Source organism: Cucurbita moschata, unplaced genomic scaffold (genome assembly GCF_002738365.1).
Source record: "Cucurbita moschata cultivar Rifu unplaced genomic scaffold, Cmos_1.0 Cmo_Scf00009, whole genome shotgun sequence".
NCBI lineage: Eukaryota > Viridiplantae > Streptophyta > Magnoliopsida > Cucurbitales > Cucurbitaceae > Cucurbita > Cucurbita moschata.
In genome coordinates this window covers 2,215,215-2,238,561 of record NW_019268525.1, presented here as the reverse complement: position 1 = coordinate 2,238,561, position 23,347 = coordinate 2,215,215, and the positions used below count along the sequence as shown (strand labels likewise).

At 35.3% G+C, this 23,347-nt stretch overlaps 2 protein-coding genes across 2 annotated transcripts in view; one reads left to right on the top strand and one right to left on the bottom strand.

The window, feature by feature from the left end:
* LOC111447237 (LL-diaminopimelate aminotransferase, chloroplastic-like) overlaps nucleotides 1–6,443 on the top strand; it is a 10,121-nt gene extending 3,678 nt beyond the window's left edge. The window contains exons 8-10 of the mRNA XM_023086279.1: nucleotides 4,456–4,776; nucleotides 5,455–5,661; nucleotides 5,861–6,443. Coding sequence (XP_022942047.1) covers nucleotides 4,456–4,776; nucleotides 5,455–5,661; nucleotides 5,861–6,154 — 822 coding nt within the window. The 3' untranslated portion in view covers nucleotides 6,155–6,443. The remainder of the gene's footprint in view (nucleotides 1–4,455; nucleotides 4,777–5,454; nucleotides 5,662–5,860) is intronic.
* Nucleotides 6,444–7,172: 729 nt separating this feature from the next.
* On the bottom strand, nucleotides 7,173–21,762 carry LOC111447236 (probable sphingolipid transporter spinster homolog 2). The gene is made up of 16 exons (XM_023086278.1): nucleotides 21,638–21,762; nucleotides 19,773–19,904; nucleotides 18,314–18,415; nucleotides 17,348–17,452; nucleotides 17,104–17,179; nucleotides 16,674–16,748; nucleotides 16,408–16,510; nucleotides 16,283–16,348; nucleotides 13,450–13,519; nucleotides 12,160–12,251; nucleotides 11,973–12,049; nucleotides 11,754–11,867; nucleotides 11,232–11,351; nucleotides 10,418–10,546; nucleotides 8,195–8,273; nucleotides 7,173–7,605 (listed from the first exon to the last, which is right to left on the bottom strand). Exons 1-16 carry the CDS (start codon nucleotides 21,700–21,702, stop codon nucleotides 7,472–7,474), a joined length of 1,539 nt encoding a protein of 512 aa, XP_022942046.1. The 5' UTR covers nucleotides 21,703–21,762; the 3' UTR covers nucleotides 7,173–7,471.
* Nucleotides 21,763–23,347: the final 1,585 nt, after the last annotated feature.

The following is a 23,347-nucleotide window of genomic DNA, read 5'->3' as shown; positions in this document are numbered from 1 at the left end:
GGGGGGGGGGGGATGTTTAAGCTGTAGATGTAACGACCCAGATCCACCGCTAGTAGATATTGTCCTCTTTGGGCTTTCCCTTTCGGGCTTCCCCTCAAGGCTTTAAAACGCGTCTACTAGTGAAAGGTTTTCACACCTTGTAAATGGTGGTTTGTGCTTCTCCCCAACCAATGTGGGACATCACAATCCACCCCCTTTAGTGCCAACGTCCTCGTTGGCACTCTTTCCTTTCTCTAAGAGACGTGGGACCGCCCCCAAATCCACCCCTTTGGGGCCCAGCGTCCTTACTAGCACACCGCCTCGTGTCTATCCCCTTCGGGGAACAACGAGAAGGCTGGCACATCGTTCGGTGTCTGGCTCCGTTACCAACTGTAACGACCGATTTATCCTGACGGTAGCGGTCAGGGCCGTTATGAAAGATAATGTGATTTATTTGGAAAAAGGATGAAAATCGTGCAGAATTTTATTAGAAATCACGTGTGGGGTACCCCTTTAAAATTTATCAAAACAATGCCGCCTAAAGCTATTTAAAACCAAGAGGAAATTTAAATCAAAGGAAGTCTGAGAACTAGGCGGCCACAACATAGTTTAAGTTAATACAAAAGAGCGGAAACGTCTCTCCCACAAAATGAGACTACAAGAAAACAAAAAAAAAAAATCCTTGAATCGCCCCATGACTGACTTTGGCATCCTACTCGTCACCTCTGTGCCACAGCTTCGCTTGAGGAGCTACGTTCTTGGCCTTTCCTAATCAACGATGATCCGACTCCCCTTGAATTGAGCCTTCCTCCTACGTAGGCGTTGAACCTTTGCTACGTCTAACCCTCTTGAAGTCGGTTTTGGCAACGACGATGTAGTTTCCTTGTGGCGGCGATGTGGTGTTGGGCGGATGTTTTCTGATATGGGAAGGGGCGCGGAACGGTGTGGAAACAATCGGCTGCGGGACTGTTGGGTGGTCGTGGCTGAAGGGAGGAACGTGAAACACCAAAAAAAGAAAAGAGAAGGAAGGGTGGCGGCTGGGTAATGGGTTTCCTCCTATTGAACCGTAGGTTTATTTATTTATTATTTTTTTTATTGGGTCCTGGGCCCTAAAACGTGGGCCTTACAATATTCCCCAAAAAGAAACTTTCGTCCTTGAAAGTTCTCTTTTGCGCTACTTACTTTCCCCTCCGCTCTGAAGAGCTCAGGGTATTTGCTCATCATTTCCTCCTCTTGTTCCTAAGTGGCTTCTTCCAGCACCATAATACCTTGACCAACGCGATCTCGATTACGTAGGGTTTTCACTTCTCTATCCACAATTTGTTACGTAGGGTTTTCACTTCTCTATCCACAATTTGCACTGGTTCCTCCTTCTAGTTCAAACTCTTATCCAACCGTAGAGGTTTGAAATCTATCACATCTGATGGATCAGATATGTATACTCTTATCCAACCGTAGAGGTTTGAAATCTATCACATGTGATGGGTCAGATATGTATAGTCGCAACATCGATACATGGAACACATTGTTCACATGTGATGGGTCAGATATGTATAGTCGCAACATCGATACATGGAACACATTGTTCACATGTGATGGGTCAGATATGTATAGTCGCAACATCGATACATGGAACACATTGTTCACATGTGATGGGTCAGATATGTATAGTCGCAACATCGATACATGGAACACATTGTTCACATGTGATGGGTCAGATATGTATAGTCGCAACATCGATACATGGAACACATTGTTCACATGTGATGGGTCAGATATGTATAGTCGCAACATCGATACATGGAACACATTGTTCACATGTGATGGGTCAGATATGTATAGTCGCAACATCGATACATGGAACACATTGTTCACATGTGATGGGTCAGATATGTATAGTCGCAACATCGATACATGGAACACATTGTTCACATGTGATGGGTCAGATATGTATAGTCGCAACATCGATACATGGAACACATTGTTCACATGTGATGGGTCAGATATGTATAGTCGCAACATCGATACATGGAACACATTGTTCACATGTGATGGGTCAGATATGTATAGTCGCAACATCGATACATGGAACACATTGTTCACATGTGATGGGTCAGATATGTATAGTCGTAACATCGATACATGGAACACATTGTGGACTCCTGAGAGTATAGGTGGTAGGCCAACCGGTAAGCTACTTGTCCCACTCGCTCCAAAATCTCAAATGGTCCAATGAAGCGTGGGCTTAACTTCCCTTTGCGCGCGAACCTAAGAACGCCTTTCATGGGAGCCACCTTAAGGAATACTTTGTCTCCCACCTCAAATTCCAAATCTCTTCGTCTCACATGTGCATAACTCTTTTGCCTGCTTTGTGCCGTACGCATTCTAGCCCTTATTTTTTAGATAACGTCATTAGTTGCTTGCACTAAATCGGGGCCCAACAACTTGCGTTCTCCCACTTCGTCCCAACACACTGTGGATCGACACTTCTTCCTGTATAAGGTCTCAAAAAGTGTCATACCCAATGTCGCTATTGATGAAATTTTTCGACGCATGAAGTGTCTGGAGGAATATAGACTGAGTTGCGTGACTTATTTATTCCTCCGGACACTTCATGCGTCGAAAAATTTCATCAATAGCGACATTGGGTATGACACTTTTTGAGACCTTATACGGGAAGAAGTGTCGATCCCCAGTGTGTTGGGACGAAGTGGGAGAACGCAAGTTGTTGGGCCCCGATTTAGTGCAAGCAACTAATGAGGCTATCCAGAAAATAAGGGCTAGAATGCGTACAGCACAAAGCAGGCAAAAAAGTTATACAGATGTGAGACGAAGAGATTTGGAATTTGAGGTGGGAGACAAAGTATTCCTTAAGGTGGCTCCCATGAAAGGCGTTCTTAGGTTCGCGCGCAAAGGGAAGTTAAGCCCACGCTTCATTGGACCATTTGAGATTTTGGAGCGAGTGGGACAAGTAGCTTACTGGTTGGCCCTACCACCTATACTCTCAAGAGTCCACAATGTGTTCCATGTTGCGACTATATGACCCATCACATGTGATAGATTTCAAACCTCTACGGTTGGATAAGAGTTTGAACCATAAGGAGGAACCAGTGCAAATTGTGGATAGAGGAGTGAAAACCCTGCGTAATCGAGAGATCGCGTTGGTCAAGGTATTATGGCGGAATCACCAGCTGGAAGAAGCCACTTGGGAACGAGAGGAGGAAATGATGAGCAGATACCCTGACCTCTTCAGAGCGGAAAGTAAGTAGCGCAAGCCTTATGTATTTAAGAGAAGCTTTCGAGGACGAAAGTTTCGGAATATTGTAAGGCCCACGTTTTGGGGCCCAGGACCCAATAAAAAATAAATAAACCTAGGGTTCAATAGAAGGAAACCCATAACCCCAGCCACCACCCTTCTTCTCTTGTTTTTTTTTTTTGTGTTTCACGTTTCCCCCTTCAGCCACGGCCACCCAACGGTCCCCGCAGCCGATTGTTTCCATACCGTTCCGCGCCCCTTCCCATATCAGAAAACATCCGCCCAACACCACATCGCTGCCGCAAGGGAACGACATCGTTGTTGTCAAAACCGACCTCAAGAGGGTTATACGTGGTTCAACGCCTATGTAGGAGGAAGGCTTAATTTGAGGGGAATTGAATCGTCGTTGATTAGGAAAGACCAAGAACGCAGCTCCTCAGGTGAAGCTGTGGCACGGAGGTGACGAGTAGGATGCCAAAGTCAGTCATGGGGCGATTCAAAGATTTTTTTTTTTTTTGTTTTCTTGTAGTCTCATTTTGTGGGAGAGACGTTTCCGCTCTTTTGTATTAATTTAAACTATGTTGTGGATGCCTAGTTTGTGAGAACTAGGCGGCCACATCAGACTTCCTTTGATTTAAATTTCTTCTTGGTTTTAAATAGCTTTAGGCGGCATTGTTTCCCTAAATTTTAAAGAGTACCCCCGCACGTGATTTCTAATAAAATTCTGCATGATTTTCATCCTCTTTCCAAATAAATCGCATTATCTTTCATAACGGCCCTGACCGCTACCGTCAGGATAAGTCGGAGTCGGGTCGTTACAGTAGAACTTTTTACCTAAAGATGAAATTAAAAGTATCAGTAAAAAAAAATTGAGTTAAGACCATAAAAGTTTAAAACATGTATACTTAAATAAATTGATAGGTGAATGACATAAGTGCCTTTAATGGAAGTTGAGCTTTGGAGTATGTAAAGATGAAATTAAAAGTATCGGTAAAAAAAAATTGAGTTCAGACCATAAAAGTTTAAAACATGTATACTTAAATTGATTGGTGAATGACATAAGTGCCTTTAATGGAAGCGGAGCTTTGGAAGTACTGAGATGTAAAAAAAAAAAAATTTACCCGAGGTGATTTAAAAGTATCCTCAAGGCTTTATGCTGTAGAACTTTTTACCTACTTCTGCAGATTTAATTTCTAATCAAGAATTTTGTTGAACTGTAGGCTTATGTGGACTCGAGCGTCATCTTGGGGCAGACTGGACAGTACGAAAAGGATGCTGAAAAGTATGGCAATATTGAATACATGAGATGTACTCCAGAAAATGGATTTTTTCCGGATTTAACTAAGATTCCCCGAACAGATATCATATTTTTCTGTTCACCAAACAATCCTACCGGCTCTTCCGCAACCAGGGAACAGTTAACCCAACTGGTGCAGTTTGCTAAAAAGAATGGGTCAATTATAGTCTATGATTCTGCATATGCAATGTATATATCAGACGATAATCCAAGATCTATCTTTGAAATTCCTGGAGCGAAGGAGGTAAATTTCGTCAAGATTACTATTTCAATGTCTGCACTTGGCAATTTCATTCTGATTGCAAATGCCATCACAATACATTTGTGTCGAAGTTTTGAATCTTTCAAATACGTATCTCTAGTTCCTCTATTGTTATGTACAGCTCCACTATATTGTTTGGATTCTCTTTTTAGATCTTGTGATGGTCTGGTCTCATCCTTTGATTCCAATTTTGTCATTCCGAACAGGCCTAATAATTGTGTACATACCCGAATTATTTAATGCAAAAATAATCAAACGGCAGAGTTCTCTTTCTAAAAATGAAATTATTTTACCATCCTTGAAAATCAAAAGCTATTGGATCCTACCATCCACATATGTTCTTAGCATATCTGCAGGCTGGAGCAAATTCACAATTCTTGATGAGAACATGTAGAAGAACAAGCTAATTAGTTAAATGTAGGAATAACAGCAGAAGACTTTCCTGTCGAGGCACTTTTGCTAGAATCTCTCTCCGAACGGAAACATTAATGTACAAAGGATTAGTGGAGAATGGAGATGATGATATAGTAGGAAGTCAATTATATCTCACTTGGAAGTATGTAGCGATTTGATATTTAGCTTATCATTTATATTAGATGATAGAATAGATCATAGGCAATTTATGCTTTATGTTGCATGATCTATTTTTCTGTTGTGCAGGTTGCAATTGAGACATCATCATTTAGCAAGTATGCTGGATTTACTGGAGTTCGTCTTGGTTGGACAGTTGTCCCAAAGGAGCTTATGTTTTCTGATGGATTTCCCGTTGCTAAAGATTTCAACCGCATTGTTTGTACTTGCTTCAACGGCGCATCCAACATTGCCCAAGCTGGGGGTTTGGCTTGTCTTTCGCCAGAAGGGCTTGAGGTCTGCTATTTACTTCCTCTTCTTTTTTTTACAGTTTCTCAATGTTTTTTATAAACATAAACGTGTATAGTAACCTTAATCCCCTGAAATACGGTGAATAATTTGGAGCACTTCATTTGAACACAGTGCAATTTGTATTTGATGTCGACACAACAAAATTACATAGGAAATCAAGGAATTTATCGACTTCTACTTGCAGGCTATGCGCGGGGTTATTGGTTTTTACAAAGAAAACACCAGTATCATTATGGACACATTCAACTCGCTTGGGTTTAATGTGTATGGAGGGAAAAATGCACCATATGTGTGGGTTCGTTTCCCTGGCCGGAGTTCGTGGGATGTATTTGCTGAGATACTAGAGAAAACACATGTCGTGACAACCCCTGGAAGCGGTTTTGGACCTGGTGGCGAAGGATTTATCAGGGTAAGTGCTTTTGGTCACAGAGAGAATGTCTTGGAAGCTTGCAGAAGATTCAAGCAGCTATACAAGTGAAAGAAGAGGAGAAGCGATGCAGGTGGATGAGATTTAAATCTCAGGTGCCATCCTTCTATTCTTCAACTCTTGGAATTATGTACTACCTGTTTTTGACATTTGCCTTTGGCATTTCATTTTCATTTGAAATGTACAAAAGCATTCCAGTTGTAGCTTGAGGCGTTTCTGTGTGTCGTAGGATTTCGGTCGGTTTTCATCTAAGCAAATAGCGACGACGCCTGTTGCATTTGAGGTCTGTATGAAGTCTATCTCTTTAAATCAATAAATTTAAATGCTACCATTTGACCAATTAGCTTTGATTTGATGAATACTCGAGTTCCGTTGGATTCCTTGTTAACACATGCCCCATTGATTGAGGACTTGGATATTGGAATGTTGGGAGGTACGGGGGCACTTAGGTCTTGGAGGTCTGGACCTGTTTTTCATGACAAAATAGGGCGATTGGGTGTGAGTTTTGGATCTATTTCTTCCTTGATTTATTTTATAGTTCCACATATGGGGTGGGAGATTTAAGATCTTTAACACGGTCGAGGTCATTTTCTTTAACCAATCGAACTATATGTTCGAACACGTAGTCTTCTAGTCCCCCATGTTCTTCCCTTTTCATCATTCTTTCATTATTATCATTCTTACCTCTTGGGCTTCTTTGGTCGCATTGGTCGAGATAAAATTAGTGTTACGGGCGCCCCATGTGTTCGGTAGTGTAACAACTTTAAGAATGTGCTTACCGTCATCCAGAGGAGTTTCATCGTGTTTTTCCATTCAAGTCTTTCAAGAATTAGGTATCTGTCTTAAGCATATGCTTCCGGTAACCAAAAACCGTAGAGCATCTCTATAAAAGCATAGATATCTATTCTCCATGAGGCAGGCAATGGCTGCAACAGCATGAGAGCAATGTATTCCATAAAGTTGCCAATCGCTTTCGAATATTGACTATGTGTGATTTCTCAGCTGGTAAAACCTCAAACTCTACTACATTATCTGATTGAAGAACTTGATACGATGAGTCAATGTCATATGTTTCAAACTAAGATTGCAGTTAAATTCTTCTAAACAAACAAACAAATATCTTGTACACCAATGAATTTGAGTTAAACAACTGTACCTAGTCCTGTTTTTTAAATATAGGATGAGCTACATTTATCAATCGGCCCTAGTTTTTTTGCTAACCAATTATACGTAGTCTAGTTTTTTTAAATACACATACGTCCTAACCGTGTTAAAAGAACGTACTTACATAAGAACAACTATGAAAATACTATGCAAACCCCAGCAGTCCACAAGCATGGAGTGAGAGAAACCAAAACAAAAACTAATTTATGGTTCGGAAGAAGATTCAGCGATATTAATCAACTTTTCTTCGAGCAACGGTGTCGTGCTTGACTGATTCGTTGTAGAATCTTCGTGATGATCATCGTCATCCAATGACTTTACACTGGGTAGAAATACACCTGCCAGTGCAAACAAGTTGAAGTTGGGATTTTTCTCAAATGAATATGATTTATGCTTGATATAAAAAAACTATGAGAAATGTCCCTTTTTATTCTTTCATTTTTCTTTATGAAAATTATTATTTTAAAATAATAATTAATTAAATTTCTTGTACAAAAAATCATAACATTACTTGAATGGGATCTGTTCTCTATAGATCATCATATACTACTGTGTCCTTCAGCTCTAAAAAAATTTCTTCCACAAAAAATCCCTTAATTTCAATCAACATATTTTCCCACCATAGAAATTTGACACTCTTAAAAATCTTATGCAACAATTTCTTCCAAAATTTAGGTGCCAAAGCATCAAGATTGCTAGAGGTACCCAATTATTATGCAACATCTACAGAAACAAGCTGCCCTAACCATGTAACACAATCATATCCAATACTATGAAACACTTACCATAATTTTATGCTAAATATCATAGACTAGTGACCGTATTAAAATGATATGTTGAATATAATTGTAGTATCTAAAAAATTTCATCTACCATTGAAGGGGTCAATGTAAATAGCTTAAAATAATAAACGAAATAAAAGCTTACCTGCAAACCATATTAGAGCTGCTGGAAACAAGATAGCTGTAAGAATAAGAGAAGTCACCCTCCAGTTGTTAACATGGTCCTGCACGATTGTAAGAACACCATTTGAGACTTCAAGTTATCAGAAGAACTCCGAACTTAAAGAGTTTAAGGTCATGTTTTATAACTATCTAATTAAAAAAAATTGTGTTGGTTTTCTCATCATTTCTTTACGAGTTTCTTCCTTCTTAAGAAAACATTTGAATTCTTACCCAAATTCTAAGAACAAAAACAATTTACTTTTTTTTTTAGCTTTCAAAACTTTAAAACTTATGAAAAAAAAAAAGATAACAAAACAAGGAAACTCAAAAGGGAAAGTAGTATAGGCTTAATTTTCAAAAATAAAATAGTTATCAAGACTTTTTTTTTTTTTTTTGAAAATTAAGCTTATAAATACTACGAGTTTTCTTTTTGTTTTGTTATCTACTCTTTTATATTTATTTTAAAAACCCGGCGAAGTTTGAAATCTAAAAGAAGTAATTTTTAAAAAAATAGTTAAGAATTCAAATATTTATTTAAGAAAGATGATACTAAAAAAAAAAAAAAATTACTAAACAGTGCCTAAAATATTCACTATTTAAAAATGCAAGATGTGTATCCTAATCTACCTACTGAACTCTTTATTCTTTAGGGTGAGTTTTAGATAACTTTTTAAAATAATGCGTTCTTTTTTTCTTTTTTAATGCTTTAGAGTGAAACATTTATTTTTTAAAGACTTCAAGATTTAGAAACTTAAAAAATAACTAAAAAAAATTATACTGTTTAAAAGATCATGCCAAACCTACTCCTGTAGTTCCTATTTAAGTAACCACACAAGTTCGACAAAATGATTAAGGATTTCTTCCGGTTAGATGGATGATTATAAAAAAGCAACCCCTATTCCCAAGTGGCTTTGGAGGTTTCCAAAAGGATCTGAGGCATTTTGGCATAAATAACTGTGAGCCATGGCTAAGATTTCTTTGGTTTTTCATTAGTGCATGCAGCTATACCACTTCAATAAAAAAAAAAATTAAAAAAAAATTAAAAAAAAAAAAAACATGGAAGGCAATTGCCAAAATATTCCTGCGTTGACAAGTTCCTCGTGTTTAAGTTGGGAGATGGAGCAACCATGCTATTTTGGGAAGATTTTTGGTGTTCTGTTCTATTACATATTTCATTATGTTCCCTGCTCTTTATGCTTTAGCAAACTAAAGGTCTTTCAGTTCAAATTGTGTGGAATAGTGGCACAACTAGCTAGAACTTTTGGTTTGGGAGAGAACTTGATGAATGAATAGGTGGAGGGGCTGCCTCTTGCAATATTTTGAATTATGCCCACCCTCTAGAGATAAAGATTATAGATAGTATGGCCTTAAAATTCCAATGTCTTTACTGTTCCTCGTATATTAAACCGATTGCAAGAAAAGATGATCGTAATGAAGATCTTTGTATGAGAATTTGGGGGATCAAAGTTGTAAATGTAAGGTTCTTCTTTGTACGGTTCTTGTTGACCCAGCACTCTCTCACGAGCACCCTCAAGGCTTAAGAACTTTTAACCCAAGACACTTAAGTTCTTCTTCATTCGATTCCGGGGGTTCCCTTCCATTTATAGGGCCCGGGAATTTTAGGCGTCAGATTCTTATTCTGATCTTACGTCCGATTCGATATTTCGAGTTAGAGATAAAATTTATTCTATTGATGAAATTTGGTATGATACTTATGAGATCGATTGATATTCAAATCTTCGCCTTATCTTTCTCCTGATTCTGATTACGGAAGGGAATAAAGCACTCACTAGAACGGAAAAGCAGAAGCGCCTCACTCAGTCTTAGACTTAGAAAGTCCTCTAAATTGAGAATAGGAACTTATCTTGTTCACGCTTCTGATCCTAACTAAGAAGGGCGGGCTGGCTGCGTTGTTTTCGTCTTATGACGAAACCTGCTATTGAGCGCCCCCTTCCCTGTTATCTAAAAATCTTCCTAGGATCTGTAATTGATCCTTTCTTTACTAATTCTTTTTTACCGGCACCCCATCACACTATATTTTCTAAATTGGCTTGGAGAAAAACTAACAGGAAAAGGCACCCTATTGTGTTGCAGAACTTGTCATAACATGTAGTCCAACCGAAACAAGTACACAGCTAAAACGTCTTTATTACTGAGCAGTTCAAAAAGATGAAATAAGATTCAGAGTGGAAGGAAAAATGAAAACCTGAAGAACTCCGACAAGAGGCGAGGATGGCACGTCTCCAAAGATGTGGATTGCAACAGTAGACATGGCCATAGATAGTGGCCTTAGACTTGGTTTAACGGCCTCCAGATTAATATAATTTACAGGACCCTGGAAAAGATAAAAGTTCATGACAACTCCAAATACTGGGATAAAGAAGTGTAATGATACGGGGGTTTGTGACAAATAAATTATATACTCAATCATAAGATTAAAAGACAACAAAATAAGGTGGCTCAGAAAGAAAAGCATTGTCATGGCCTCCTCCTTCTCAATAGATTTCACATTTCTCGTAATTAACGGTGAAATATCCTAAGTTAATATGTTAGAAAGTTTGCTTACATGGCATTTCCTTTCAATTTCTTTTTTCAGTTATAATCCCTTTAATTATAAGTTATAATTGGAGATCTAAGTCTAGGTCAGCAAGTGTTGTGGGTACACACGTTTGGGTATAGTTTGTGAATTTATGACTGGTTTTCTTTGTTATCCATAGTTTAAATTGAGATTTGTGAGTTTTATTTCTTTCTTCAATATGAATCAAACTTTTCTCTCCATAATGTAAAATGAGTTTCCTTCACAAAAGAGTTTGCTTACAGAACTTGGTACCACAAAGCAAGAAATTATGTACTCTAGGATTAAAGTTCCAATTTAAGTCCCACAGAAGCCTTCTTGGCAATAAAAGATATTCAGATACCATTTCCGTAAGTTTTTGCAGAATTTCATTAAGAGAAACTAGTGTAGAGAAGGGATGATCAGAAATCAACCAAGAAAAATTTGGGGAAGAACGATCTATTACCTGAATAGCAAAAACGAATAGTTCACCAATTGAAAATAGGGCTAGGTAGATATAAACACTCTCAAAACAGAAGGCACTGAAGCAAAGTATTGCCCCGACAAAGGTTGTTACAGAGAGAAGCTGCAACACAATTTGAGTGAGAAAGTCAGATTAAGATTGACATCCATGTTTATAAAATGGAATGAAAAAAATTTCATAGGTTGATAGCAGGTTAGATTTGAGAAAACATCAGGAATCCCCAGAGATTTCTCAACTTGGTGAGTCGACAATATTGGTGGACACCATTACTAGCATGCCTCACTAAGAACTTTATGTACATTTTTCCCATGTATGCCTCACAGTAATTAAAGTGATGGAATATAAAAAAGATGGAAAAAAAAAAAAAAAGAATAAAATTTCTCCTCATGCCACTATAGTATAAAGTATGATCAGTTCCTTCTAAAACATTTTTAGAAAGCTATGCAATCATGGGAAAAGATTGTAACGTGTGGATCCATAATCACAATTCACACAAAAGCCAACCTTGAAACCATTTGAAATGGTGTTACTCATAAAATCTAGAACATAGCCTCCTCCTAGTGTGCCCAATATTCCAGATACCACCGTTATTCCTCCAAAGACCAAGTCAGCATTGCTCTGCAAAAGATCCGAACTTTATCTACACAAATCTTGCAAGTGCAAAAGTTCTTCTAGAGATCTCACATATAAGAAAATGGTTGATCAACTATATAAAAATCTCACCAGATGATAGATACTGTAACCAGCTTTAGGTCCCCAGTATGAATACGCGCCTAAGACAAAATTGTATGCCATATAACCTAAAACAGAAACTCAAAGCCCTCAGAAAACAGGGGAAAATGTAGCACAAACTCCTAGTCATTACATTCACAGTAAATGGAAATGGGTTGAGAGCAGGTGAACAAGATACCTAAAACGTTAATAACATAAACCTTATTAACCAAGAGTTCTTTCATTTCTTTCCCAAATTTTGAGAGCTGATTCCTCCCATTAGTAGCAAAGCTGTTACAAATTAAGAATAAGAATAAATGAAATCAATACACAGCTTAACAATTGTAATGTGGAAGTCCTACCGCTGCATGGCATGCTACTGCTATGCTATTAAGGGGAGATTATATCATGTGAGTAATTTGATGACAATGTAGTTTAAAGAAAATGATGAATAATTTGATCATTTACTAGTAACCTATGCTTGGTTGTCATCTCTCTCGATCAAAATGATAAGAAATTGTTGGAAGAATATTGCACAAAATCACATTCAAAGGGGGAACTAAATCTTCCCACTCAATCAGAATGAACTGTACCGCAATGGAAGATGAGACAAGAAATCTTCATAACTTCAATATGTGATGCAAAATCATACATTTTCAATCGGAAGACAAGAAAATACTATTCATTTTTATTTTGTAATTTTGTAGCCAATGTATGGAAGAGGCTTCACAATAGGTTTCACTCTAATTCAATACTTGATTATAAGTTCCATACTTTTTAGTTCCATTTGAGGCCCTGATCATAAGGGTGGGACTTTGGAATGTAAACTGGCAGTATCACGGATATTTTTGGGAAACAGGGTTAGAAAGACAAAGAGAGCATGTTATCTATCTTCAGATTGCTCGATTATTTGGAGCTCAATATCTCAAGTCTTCTGTGCGGGCTTTATTGGCAATGGACACAAGGTTACTGGCAAAGTACCCTTGTTCCTGAAATGAAATGATTGGAAAGCCTTTTTCTTGTAATAATGCTATCAACTTTCAAGGCACTAGAGGTCAGATCCAGCCCCATTCTTCATATATTTAATTCTTTAACAAAGTGTTCACATAAAAAAGGACCATGTACTTAGTGTGAAGTTTCATTAGGACTTCGCCAACAAAATATGAAGTCCAATCTCTAGGCATTTACTATTTGTTACTTTCAAGGATAATTATATGATAAAATATTAGAATATGTAGGTTAACAATAAAAAGAATGTCCCTTAACTTCTAAGAATTATCAGAAACTCTAAGTTCACCGAAAGATAAGAAAATATATTCACTTCAGCACAAGAAGACTCATGATGATTAGCAATCTGAAGTTACTTATAGAAAAAAGTGTATTTGCCTTTGGCGAAATAAGAACACCTCCGTGGGTCACAGGTTAGACAAATGGAAGTGTCTATGTTTCACTGAGCTACCAGATGCCAAACTCTAGCAATCCTCCTTACCTGGAAGATTTCACTGAGCTATCTTCAGCAATGGAGAATGCACCACCATTGCCATTTGAAGCTTCCGTCTCTGATTTTATAGACATGTAAAGCCAAATTAAGAAGCAGGCAAAGAGATATTTTCACTTTTACCAATTAATACGTGACAGTGATATTCTCAACTAATTGAGCTAGAATCAAAAGTTAAGCAAAGAAAGCATCAAATAGCATCAATAATCAAGAGGTTTCTATCGTAGCAATACGTGCCTAATATGAAGCAATAAGCGTAATCTGATAACAAAGTCCTCTGAAAAAGCATACTAATACTGAAAATCTACAAAACAAAAGTCAAAACTTCCATCTTTGGAATACTTTTATAAAGCTTCGAGAAATTACACAGAGACTTTCAGGGCTCTAAGGTGGGAAACGGCATAAAAACTGGAAAGATGTTTGGGCTGGGACCAGCCGCTCAAATGTATGCTTCTGAGAATTCTTCACCTTTCATTATCCAAATGGCGAAGTAAATTGAAATCTCAATTTGCATGTTTTGGATGAGGTTATCCTACCTCCAAACTCACAAAAACAAGTTGGAATCATAAAACTCCAAAGGTGAAGGTCTTTCCATAGTAGGTGGATAAACGCATGAGAATTGATACATACAAGATTCCCCAATAGGGCTCTCCATCCAAATTAGTTTCTTTTGTGTAAACGAAATGAAGTTAGGCACTATATTTTTTTTGCAGCTAGTTTAGCTCCTTGTGGGCTTTGAACGATAAGATTAAGAGTTCATGTCAACTACCATGTGGTTCACATGCAGGAAAACACCCGGTTGATGGTTCTACGGATCTGGCTGGAGTTTAGGAAAAAAGCCAAAGCCCTGGTCGGATTTCAACTGATGCTTTACCATGGTGTTACTCTACCATTGAGTTAAAAAAAAGCCTATTTTATTTAATTCAGAATAAGCCACTAGCCCAGAGGAGTCTAATGTATATAATTATTATAAATTACAAATAATAAGATATGTACATAAATATATATTATTCATACGGTCGTTCATTCAGAAACAAAAAAAAAAATGAATTTACCTATTGAGTAAAGGTAAAATGGATTTTTGATATTGGATTGGGTTAATTCAATGAACTGTTTCATCATACGACCAACTCTAATTAAAATGATGAGTCACATCCCCACGAAATTTATTTGACTGATACATCTACATCCACAAATTGAACATCGATCCATTCACTGAATCATTGATAAATCAGTTCGACTTAACGAGAAAAACAATTTTTGATAACTTGATCTCTATCACTCTCTTCCCCAAATTTTCAAATTCATCGTTTCTTTAATTCCAGGACTTCATGAGATCAAAATATATCTACCTAACCTAATCTTAACAATTAATCAATCAATGAGTAAAAGTACGTGAAATAGAGTTTTATCCCATGGTTAGCATATGGCAGATCACTTTCTCAAAGGTAATAGCCTACATATTATTTTTTATTTAATTTTTTTTCTTTTCAAATATATATAGATATATATATTCATTTAACATTTATGCAAGTTATTTAAATTATTAAATTTAAATTTAAATAAATAAATGAACGGAGACTCCTTGGGACGTCAAGTTCGTATCTTGGCCTTTCCTATCTGCCAACAACCTGCGCGGTTGGAAACCAATCGTTGTGCGGCCTTACAGCTCCATCAGGTAAAATGGACTCTTTTATCCCAAAAAATAGGGAGAGGATAGAATTACCAAATAAATGGTACTTACAGGAAAAAGAGGTCTATACGCTTGGTTGACCGATGATTCTATTTTGCATTCTGTTTTTGCATCTTGATCCGTGATCAGGGCAGGCAATGCAATTGTGAAACCGTACCGTGAATGAAATCTTTCTTCTTCTTTGAAAGAAGGGACAGACAGGTTACGGAGTTCAGTTCGTTCAGTTTGATCTTCTCTTGCTAAAGAAAGGTTCTTCTTCTTTCTATTCTAGCTTGACCTCAAATAAGGGAAGAAGGGAATAAAACAAAGAAAGCTTGCTCGGGCTCCCGCCCCTCTCCTTTCCAGTCGAGCTTCTTCGATTATCAGACGAATACGAGAAAAGGTGTCAGGAATGCCATAGAGGTCACCAGCCGTACTTAATAATAGAAGGATTTGGCAGAAATATGTCAAATTGTCCCTCCTAAAAAGATTATTCCAGAATAAATGGGCAATAGAAGACTGTGTTGGTTGTAAGAGATGTGAATCTGCCTGTCCGACGGATTTCTTGAGTGTTCGCGTTTATTTATGGCATGAAACAACTCGAAGCATGGGTCTAGCTTATTGATACGAAAATGCAATTCAATTTAAAATAAAAGAACTTCTATATAAAATTATATGGGGAATGGTGAATTTGAATGAACAATTCAAAAAATATGACAAATAAAAAATTCTATGGAATAATGAAAGATAGAAATGGCATTATATTAGTCCATTATATTATATTGACAATTTCAAAAAACTTTTCATATAGTATGATGGCAGTTGGAAAAGTGTGTCCCCATCTTCTAGTGGTTCACATGCACGAAAACACCCAGTTGAAGGTAGTCTAAAGTCAATACACTGTTTTCAGAGTTGTGGTTAGAAATTAGTTACAGAATTGGAAGTTGTGGTTAACAATCTAGAGATTGGGAGGAGACTCGGGCTCTCACTACAGTGATTTGAAGAACAATTCCATAATTCCTTCTTATAGAATTCTTAGCTGAGGTAATGTGCTTAACGAGGATACGAGTATCTCTTTAATATTTTTATATGTATCAAAGAAATGATTTAGAATCTTATTATATAGCTTAATAGAGTCCTGAAACGAAGTACCTTGAACTTCCGAGGCAACCAAATCCGCAGATCTCAGCTTTCCATATGATCCAGAAGGAGAAAATCCTGTACTTAAAGTCGTTTAGAAACCGTTAAGTTGCTTGAAGTCACAGTTCTGGACGTACCTTTCAGTTGCAAAGGCTTTATAACAAACCCCAGAATGACAAAGGGAAGCATCAAAATGGCCTCTCCAACAAATGCAATACGCCAATTATAATTACCTCCAACCTATACTTAGTAAAGAATATTATACGAGTGATCAAATAAAAACATGGATGCACACTATGGGAGACGTAAAAGAGAAACAGCATTAGGAATGTTCTTTTTTTTTTTTTTATTCATTCAACATATTCATGAAGTTTAAAAGGAAAATGATGAGAAAAGAATTTACCAATCCACCAAAGATATAGCCAATTGCATACCCACTAGGTATACACATGTAAAATATTCCAAGCCAAGCTGATTTCTGGAAGGAAAAAATAACCAAAAATACAAAGAATTAACTAAGAAAACACGAAGGAGAAAAGGTAAAAATAACTAATAATTAGAAGAAGCACTGATCCACTAGCATTTTTAAATTTTACATTCTATGCTTAAGTTCCCAAATGAAATATCAAAGTTTGATAAATTTAATGCCACTGATGTCCTATGACACAGAAGAAGAGTATACCCGACTATCCATTATTATAGAACTTGAAAAATCACATTCTTGTGCTATAAACATGATGTCAGTATACAACACTTGCGAATTTGTATATCATATGGGAAACACTAACGGGCACAAGCCAGAAAATACAACAAATACATGAAAGGAATGTAACCTGAGAAGCAGGTGCATTATCATCAATGAACGGTGCAGCAAGACTTACAAATGATGCTTCACCAACACCAACCAACCTAAAGCAAGCAATGAAGTGCAAGAGCCAAAATTAAAACAAAAAAATAGATCAAATTAAAGAAAATTCTTTACAATGCCAAAATCAATAACCAATCTGCAAAAAATGGATTTGAAAAATAGAACACAAACGTGAAGGGAAGGAGGAAAGAGAAAAGAATATTACTCACATGCGGCATATTGATATGGACCAGAAATTAAATGAAGCAGCACAGCCAATAACAGCAAAAGTCCAAACTGATAATCCAACCCCAATGAGCCTAAATGGGTTGATTCTGCCAAAAAGATAATAATAAAATAAAAGAATAAAGAAGAATAAGAAGAACACGCACACATGTACATAAAAAAAAAAAAGTTCAATTCTTCTCCATTACCACAATGACACTGACATCATGCTACAAAATTTTATCATATTCAGATACTTTAGTTCACTTTAACCTCAGAAAACAACCTCGTTTGAAAATTCACTGGCGTTTTTCCTTTGTGGTGGGGTCCAAATTGGTGCATTTTCTATAAAAGTGCTATTGAGGACCTTCTTAATAAACTCAGGACCTGTCAATTTGCCCAGTCTGTTTGAGGCAGCTTTTCCAATTGTTTGATGTTCGTTTGGCTAGGAATAGGGATTGCAATTCTATCGTGAAGAGGTTTTTCAGCATCTACCTTTTCATGATGGGGGCCGGATTTCATGGTAGACTAGCTTTTTTGCAGTCCTTTGGGGCCTCTGGATCGAGTGACATAATAGAATTTTTAAGGATTGTGAGAGATCTTGGGAGGAGAGTTGGTTGCCTGTTATGCATAATGCTCTTTTCGTAATTATCTGCCAAGTCATATTATTTGAACTGAGGGATGTTTGTATAACTAGTTGTTTGGCCTCTCTTGGTGGGATGTTCTTTCATATGCCCTTTTGTATTCTTTCATTTTCTCTAGATGAAAGCTTGATTTCTCATTAAAAATAACAATAACATTAATAATAAATAACTGGGTAAACCTTTAATTCTCAAAAAATTTTCAATTTCAATTCAACATGACAGGCGTTTGGGACTTTGAACCTCTAACCTTAAACTTACTTGGGCAAAAATGAGCAACATATACAGATATATGAAATTCCTATCAGTGTAGAACATGCATTGACTTACCGTTCTGCTAGTGTTGCAAATATTGGACAAGAAACTAGAAGTCCAACCATGAAACTTGAAGAAAGAACCCCATCCTCAAAATTGCTCAAGCTAAACTCACCTCTAAAAATAGTTTGACACAAAAAATAGTTAGGTACAGAAGTAGTTTATGCCAACAGTCATATTAACATAAGATAATTTCACAACAACATTTAACATATAATGATGTCAACACCAGCAACCAATAGGGCCTACATGACATGAAAAAATAAATAGCTAAAAAAATTATTAGCGTCTTTCAGTTTCACAAATAACTAGCCCTGGATATCAACATTGCCTAAGAAATGTCAAAGTGCAAATTGTTGTGCAAGTATGGAGCTAAATATTATATTTAGGAGACTAAGTTTTTCAGGACATAATTCCCACATTTATTTATCATAATATTTTAAATCCAAAGACATATTCAGGCCTAAATTGATGACACAAGAATAGTTCTTTTTTAAAAATAAAAACAACGAATTTTTCATTGATTTAGAGAAAAACTTGCAGAAGTCTAAAACTCACGGACCTCATTAAAAATTTAAAAAAAAAATACTCCAATCTGAGTTAATAACAGAAATGATGTAGTTACAAAAAAACTTTTCTACAGAGAACCAAATGCATTAATCTAGAGTTGTCAGCCATTTTCAAATTCCTCCCAATTTTTTCCCTTGTTACTAAGATTCCATAGTTCCTTTCCAACCTAAATCTCCAATATCAGTGATTCAATAAGGTTTGGATATAAAAGCTAAAACTTCAAAATGTGTCGAGCCAAGGATGGAGCCATTCGTTGGGGTGAGCAAGCCATAATTGTGGATTGACATTTATTTATTAACAAGCATCTCTACCAATTATATAGTTAACCATAACTTTTTTTATGAGATACCTAACCATAATATAAAAATTCAATCAAATGAAAGACAGTGCTAAAAAATCATCTAAAAGTAAAGAGCATAAAATAACAAATACTTGAATTACTCTTTATATATGGAATATTACATTTTTTTACCTTATTAGTTGAAAATGAAGGTGAGTTTACTAGTCCATTACATGATAAATTTATCCTACTTTTCTTATGTCTAGAATTAAGTACATGTAGGGACCAAATAGACTTGAAGACTTAAAAAGAAACTTATCACGATAGAGAATGATATATTACTAGAAACTTTGTTTTTGTAAAAAAAAAGATTACATATAAACTTCTGCACAATTAAGCATGTGTGTGCCTAATGGCCCAAAATGAGTGTTCAAATCCGTTAATCCATGTAGGGTAGATAAACGAGTAATTCTTGCGATCTCATAACTTTAAAGATTTCTTAACGAGTTATAATTTGAGAATATTTGTTTTATTCTTGTCATATTCTAACTATTTTAAAATAGAAAGAAAATCATCATGGTAAATATCCAACACCATTTATTTTGAAAGGCTTCTATATCTTACTGTATCCCGGTACCAGATGTGCAAGTACCACTTGCTGTGCAAGTTCCTTGACTTCCATTCACACCATTGCTAGCTATTGCTCCTCGATCTATGTAATTTAACAAGTTGATTACACAGAATATAGCAAGAAGCCTGCAGAGATTAAGAAATAAAAGAAAATTCAGTTATCAATTTGCAGTACATGACACTTATTTATCCAAACTACTGGTAACTAAAAGTACAACACAAAACAATATGACATCATAAGCATGGCTCAAGTAGCATAAAACATATTGTTAAAAAAAAAGAGAGAGAGAGAAAAAAAAAGATGTACACAAGACAACGTGCCTGACAATACACCAAGAGGTTAGAAGTCCAAATCTCCAATCACACATATTGTTAAAACAAAAACACAAGACAATGGACTATAGGACGAGTCTGCACCCTAGTTAAAGTTTAATGAACTGATTACTGACTATAAAGAGGTCCAAAAAAGAAGTCCTGAAAACTTAAAAAATTAGTAGCATAACATAAATTTCACTTAATAGTTGAAGACGTTATATTAATCCTCTGGTCAGGAGTCTGGAGCCACTTCAGCTTCAAAAAGGCATAAAGATATCATAATTCTAACAATTGTACTTAATGGAGCCCATAGCATCCTAAAAGGTTGATACTCAAACCATTCTGGATAGTTTATAATTAATCCATTGTTCCTGTAACCAGTATGTAATATTTCAGCACTTCGACAACTATTACCAAAACCCTTATCTCCTATTAGCCCCAGACAAATGAATAGAATTTCCAATTAATCATAGTTCTAAAAGTAAGGATTAAAAACCAAGAGTCCAAGCATCTAGTAAAAGAAATGAAAGCATGATGACTTTGTTAACAAATACAATGAATATTCTCATTTATTCCCGAGTCCTTTCGTAGATTACACCAATAGGCAATAGTAATGCTTATTCAATGAGCACCATACTAAACAGAACCTGACTTGTTTGGGTAACTTTTTTCATATGAATCTGAATGTCATTAAATAATGCATGCTCGAAAGGAAAAGAAATCTCCCAATGAAGTTAAAAAAAGGTACTCCAAAGGGTAAAATTAATCAGATAAATGGCAAATATAATTAGTGAGATTATACCAATTCGACCCTATGAACCTAGTTAAAGCAATAAAATCCTTTATGTTCCTATGCCTGTCTTTAAAAGTCTCCAAATTCTCTCCACTCGTTCTTCCTACCATTGCCCCATAAGACCTGAGTCTTGGAACTTGTGACCACAGACGAGTTGGAAGCCTATTGCAATCATTCGGGAAGCACCATTGCAAACAAAAGATATCCAGTAATCAAAATGAAAACCACAGGGGTGGACTGACAGCATGCGACTTTACAATATTACCATCCAACCAATTGAATTGCAGGTGATCTATGCTCGCAAGAAACGACCAGATATCGAGGGTTCCCGATTAAAGCGCTATTCCTCTTATTTTGCACATTGTTAGCTCGGCATTATTCCCTTAGAAGAACAAATGCATCTCGATTACACGAATAATTCCTATTTCAAGACAGAGATAAGTGATCAAATGTAGCACACAAAATATCCATTTATCTCCCGCAATTCATCGCTTTTTCCAGAAAGAAACAAGCAAACACCGATCATGAACATTCACAGACAAAATACCCAAAGTAACTTAGTTAGATACCAGATGAACACTAACAAAACCATAAATCTCCGAAAAATAGTCTTATCCTAAACTGAATAACTTCCATTTAGAAGTCAACTTGATAGATCAATCAATTTTGACTTCCTCCATTCAAATTGTACTTTCTCGCCAACCAACCAACCAATTGAATCTTAAAGCATCGCGAACAAATAGAAAATCACCTCTTGGGAGTGAACCAAGATGGAGTGTCAGTAGCCGGAGCTCCCGCAGCATCCATTTCCGCCATGATATGAAAATTTGCTCGTCGAATGAATTAGATCATTCTTCACGCAATAAGCCTACCATAAAATATCTTCCGATATCCCAATTATATTATTTAAATAGTTTGCGCGTTAAAATATTATTGTTTTTTACTTCCAATTAATGCAACTTTCGGTAAAAAAAATTAATTTGTTAGTTATAATTTCTATTTTTTAGACTTGTTTTAACGCTTATTATTATTTAATTTAATTAAAAAAAAACACACTGTAAAATTAAATTAAATTAACATGGATGGTTTAACAGCTTTTGACAATGTAATAAAATGAGGGATGAAACCGTTCTAACCTCTTTATTTGTATAATTTAATTTCTGAAAGTTATATTTAATTACATTTAAGGTGAATTTTCTCTATTTTTATGTTTTTTTTATCCATAAAAAAATTTCAATAAATTTTATTCTTGGAACGAATAGATTCACAATTAAAATTAAAACAAGAAACAATAAATGAACAAATTTATATGTTCGGGTAAAAAATTAGTCTTATTTTAACTATTGATAAATTATTTAAAGTTTATAGACTAAAATACGATACTCGAAGGGCACAGTAATATTTGAAAGCTCTTTTTATCTTGGTTGTAATTTATGTTAATCTTACCATAAGTGAGACCTTATCCTCTAACCCTCGAATTACAAACGGCTACAAGGTGGGGCTCCATATTTTTGTCTCCATCTGCTCTTTTATTTTCCAGTCCTCCTAAAATTTTCATTTTATATCTTATTAATTAATAAAAATAAAAAATAATCATAAACTTTCAAAATAAAATTAATAATACGGGTAAACTTAAAAAAAAAATGTTTTAAAATTTTGGATGGAATCTGTTAATAAATATTTTTAAAATACTTTTAAACTTTTTAATAGCATTTTAAAAATTTTTTTAAATCTTAAAAAGTTTCAAAATACTATTTCACTAAAAAAAAAATACCCTTAATAGTTTGTTTATGTTAAAAAAACTACTGATAAAAATTTAAAAATAGTATTAATACCTCTAATCTATTATCCTCCGTATATGCATGATTTATTGACGTCTTATAAGTTATATATTATTTTAATGTTACTTTTTAAAAAATGCACGAGTCTTTTTTAAATATGGTACTAAAGGTAAATATATTTTTTAACTTTTAAAAAAATTTAAATATGTTTTTTCTAAATTTTCTATTAAGTTTAAAGACAAGGGATGAAATATTTGAAAATTTATTTTTTAAACACTTTTAAATTTTAAAATTATATTTTTGAAACAAAGGGTTAACCTTTATCATAATAAAAAATTAAAAAAAAATTAAGGGCAATAATATTTTAAAACCGTTTATAGGTATTTTTTAGATTTTTTTTAAAAAAAATTAAAAGTATTATTGAAACTTTTAATTTAAGGATATTTTTGAAATAATGCGAGAGTGTTTGTATTAATTTAGCATATTTTTACACGAATTGAGTTCCACTATCGAATTCGTCTATGATATATATATATATTAAATATTTTGTTAATATATATATATATATATATTAATATAACCTTCATTTTAAAAAATATAAAAACATCTTAATATTGTACTAAAAAAATAAGCTTACCAAGTTTGAATTTGTATTAACAATTCATTTTAAAAATACTAAA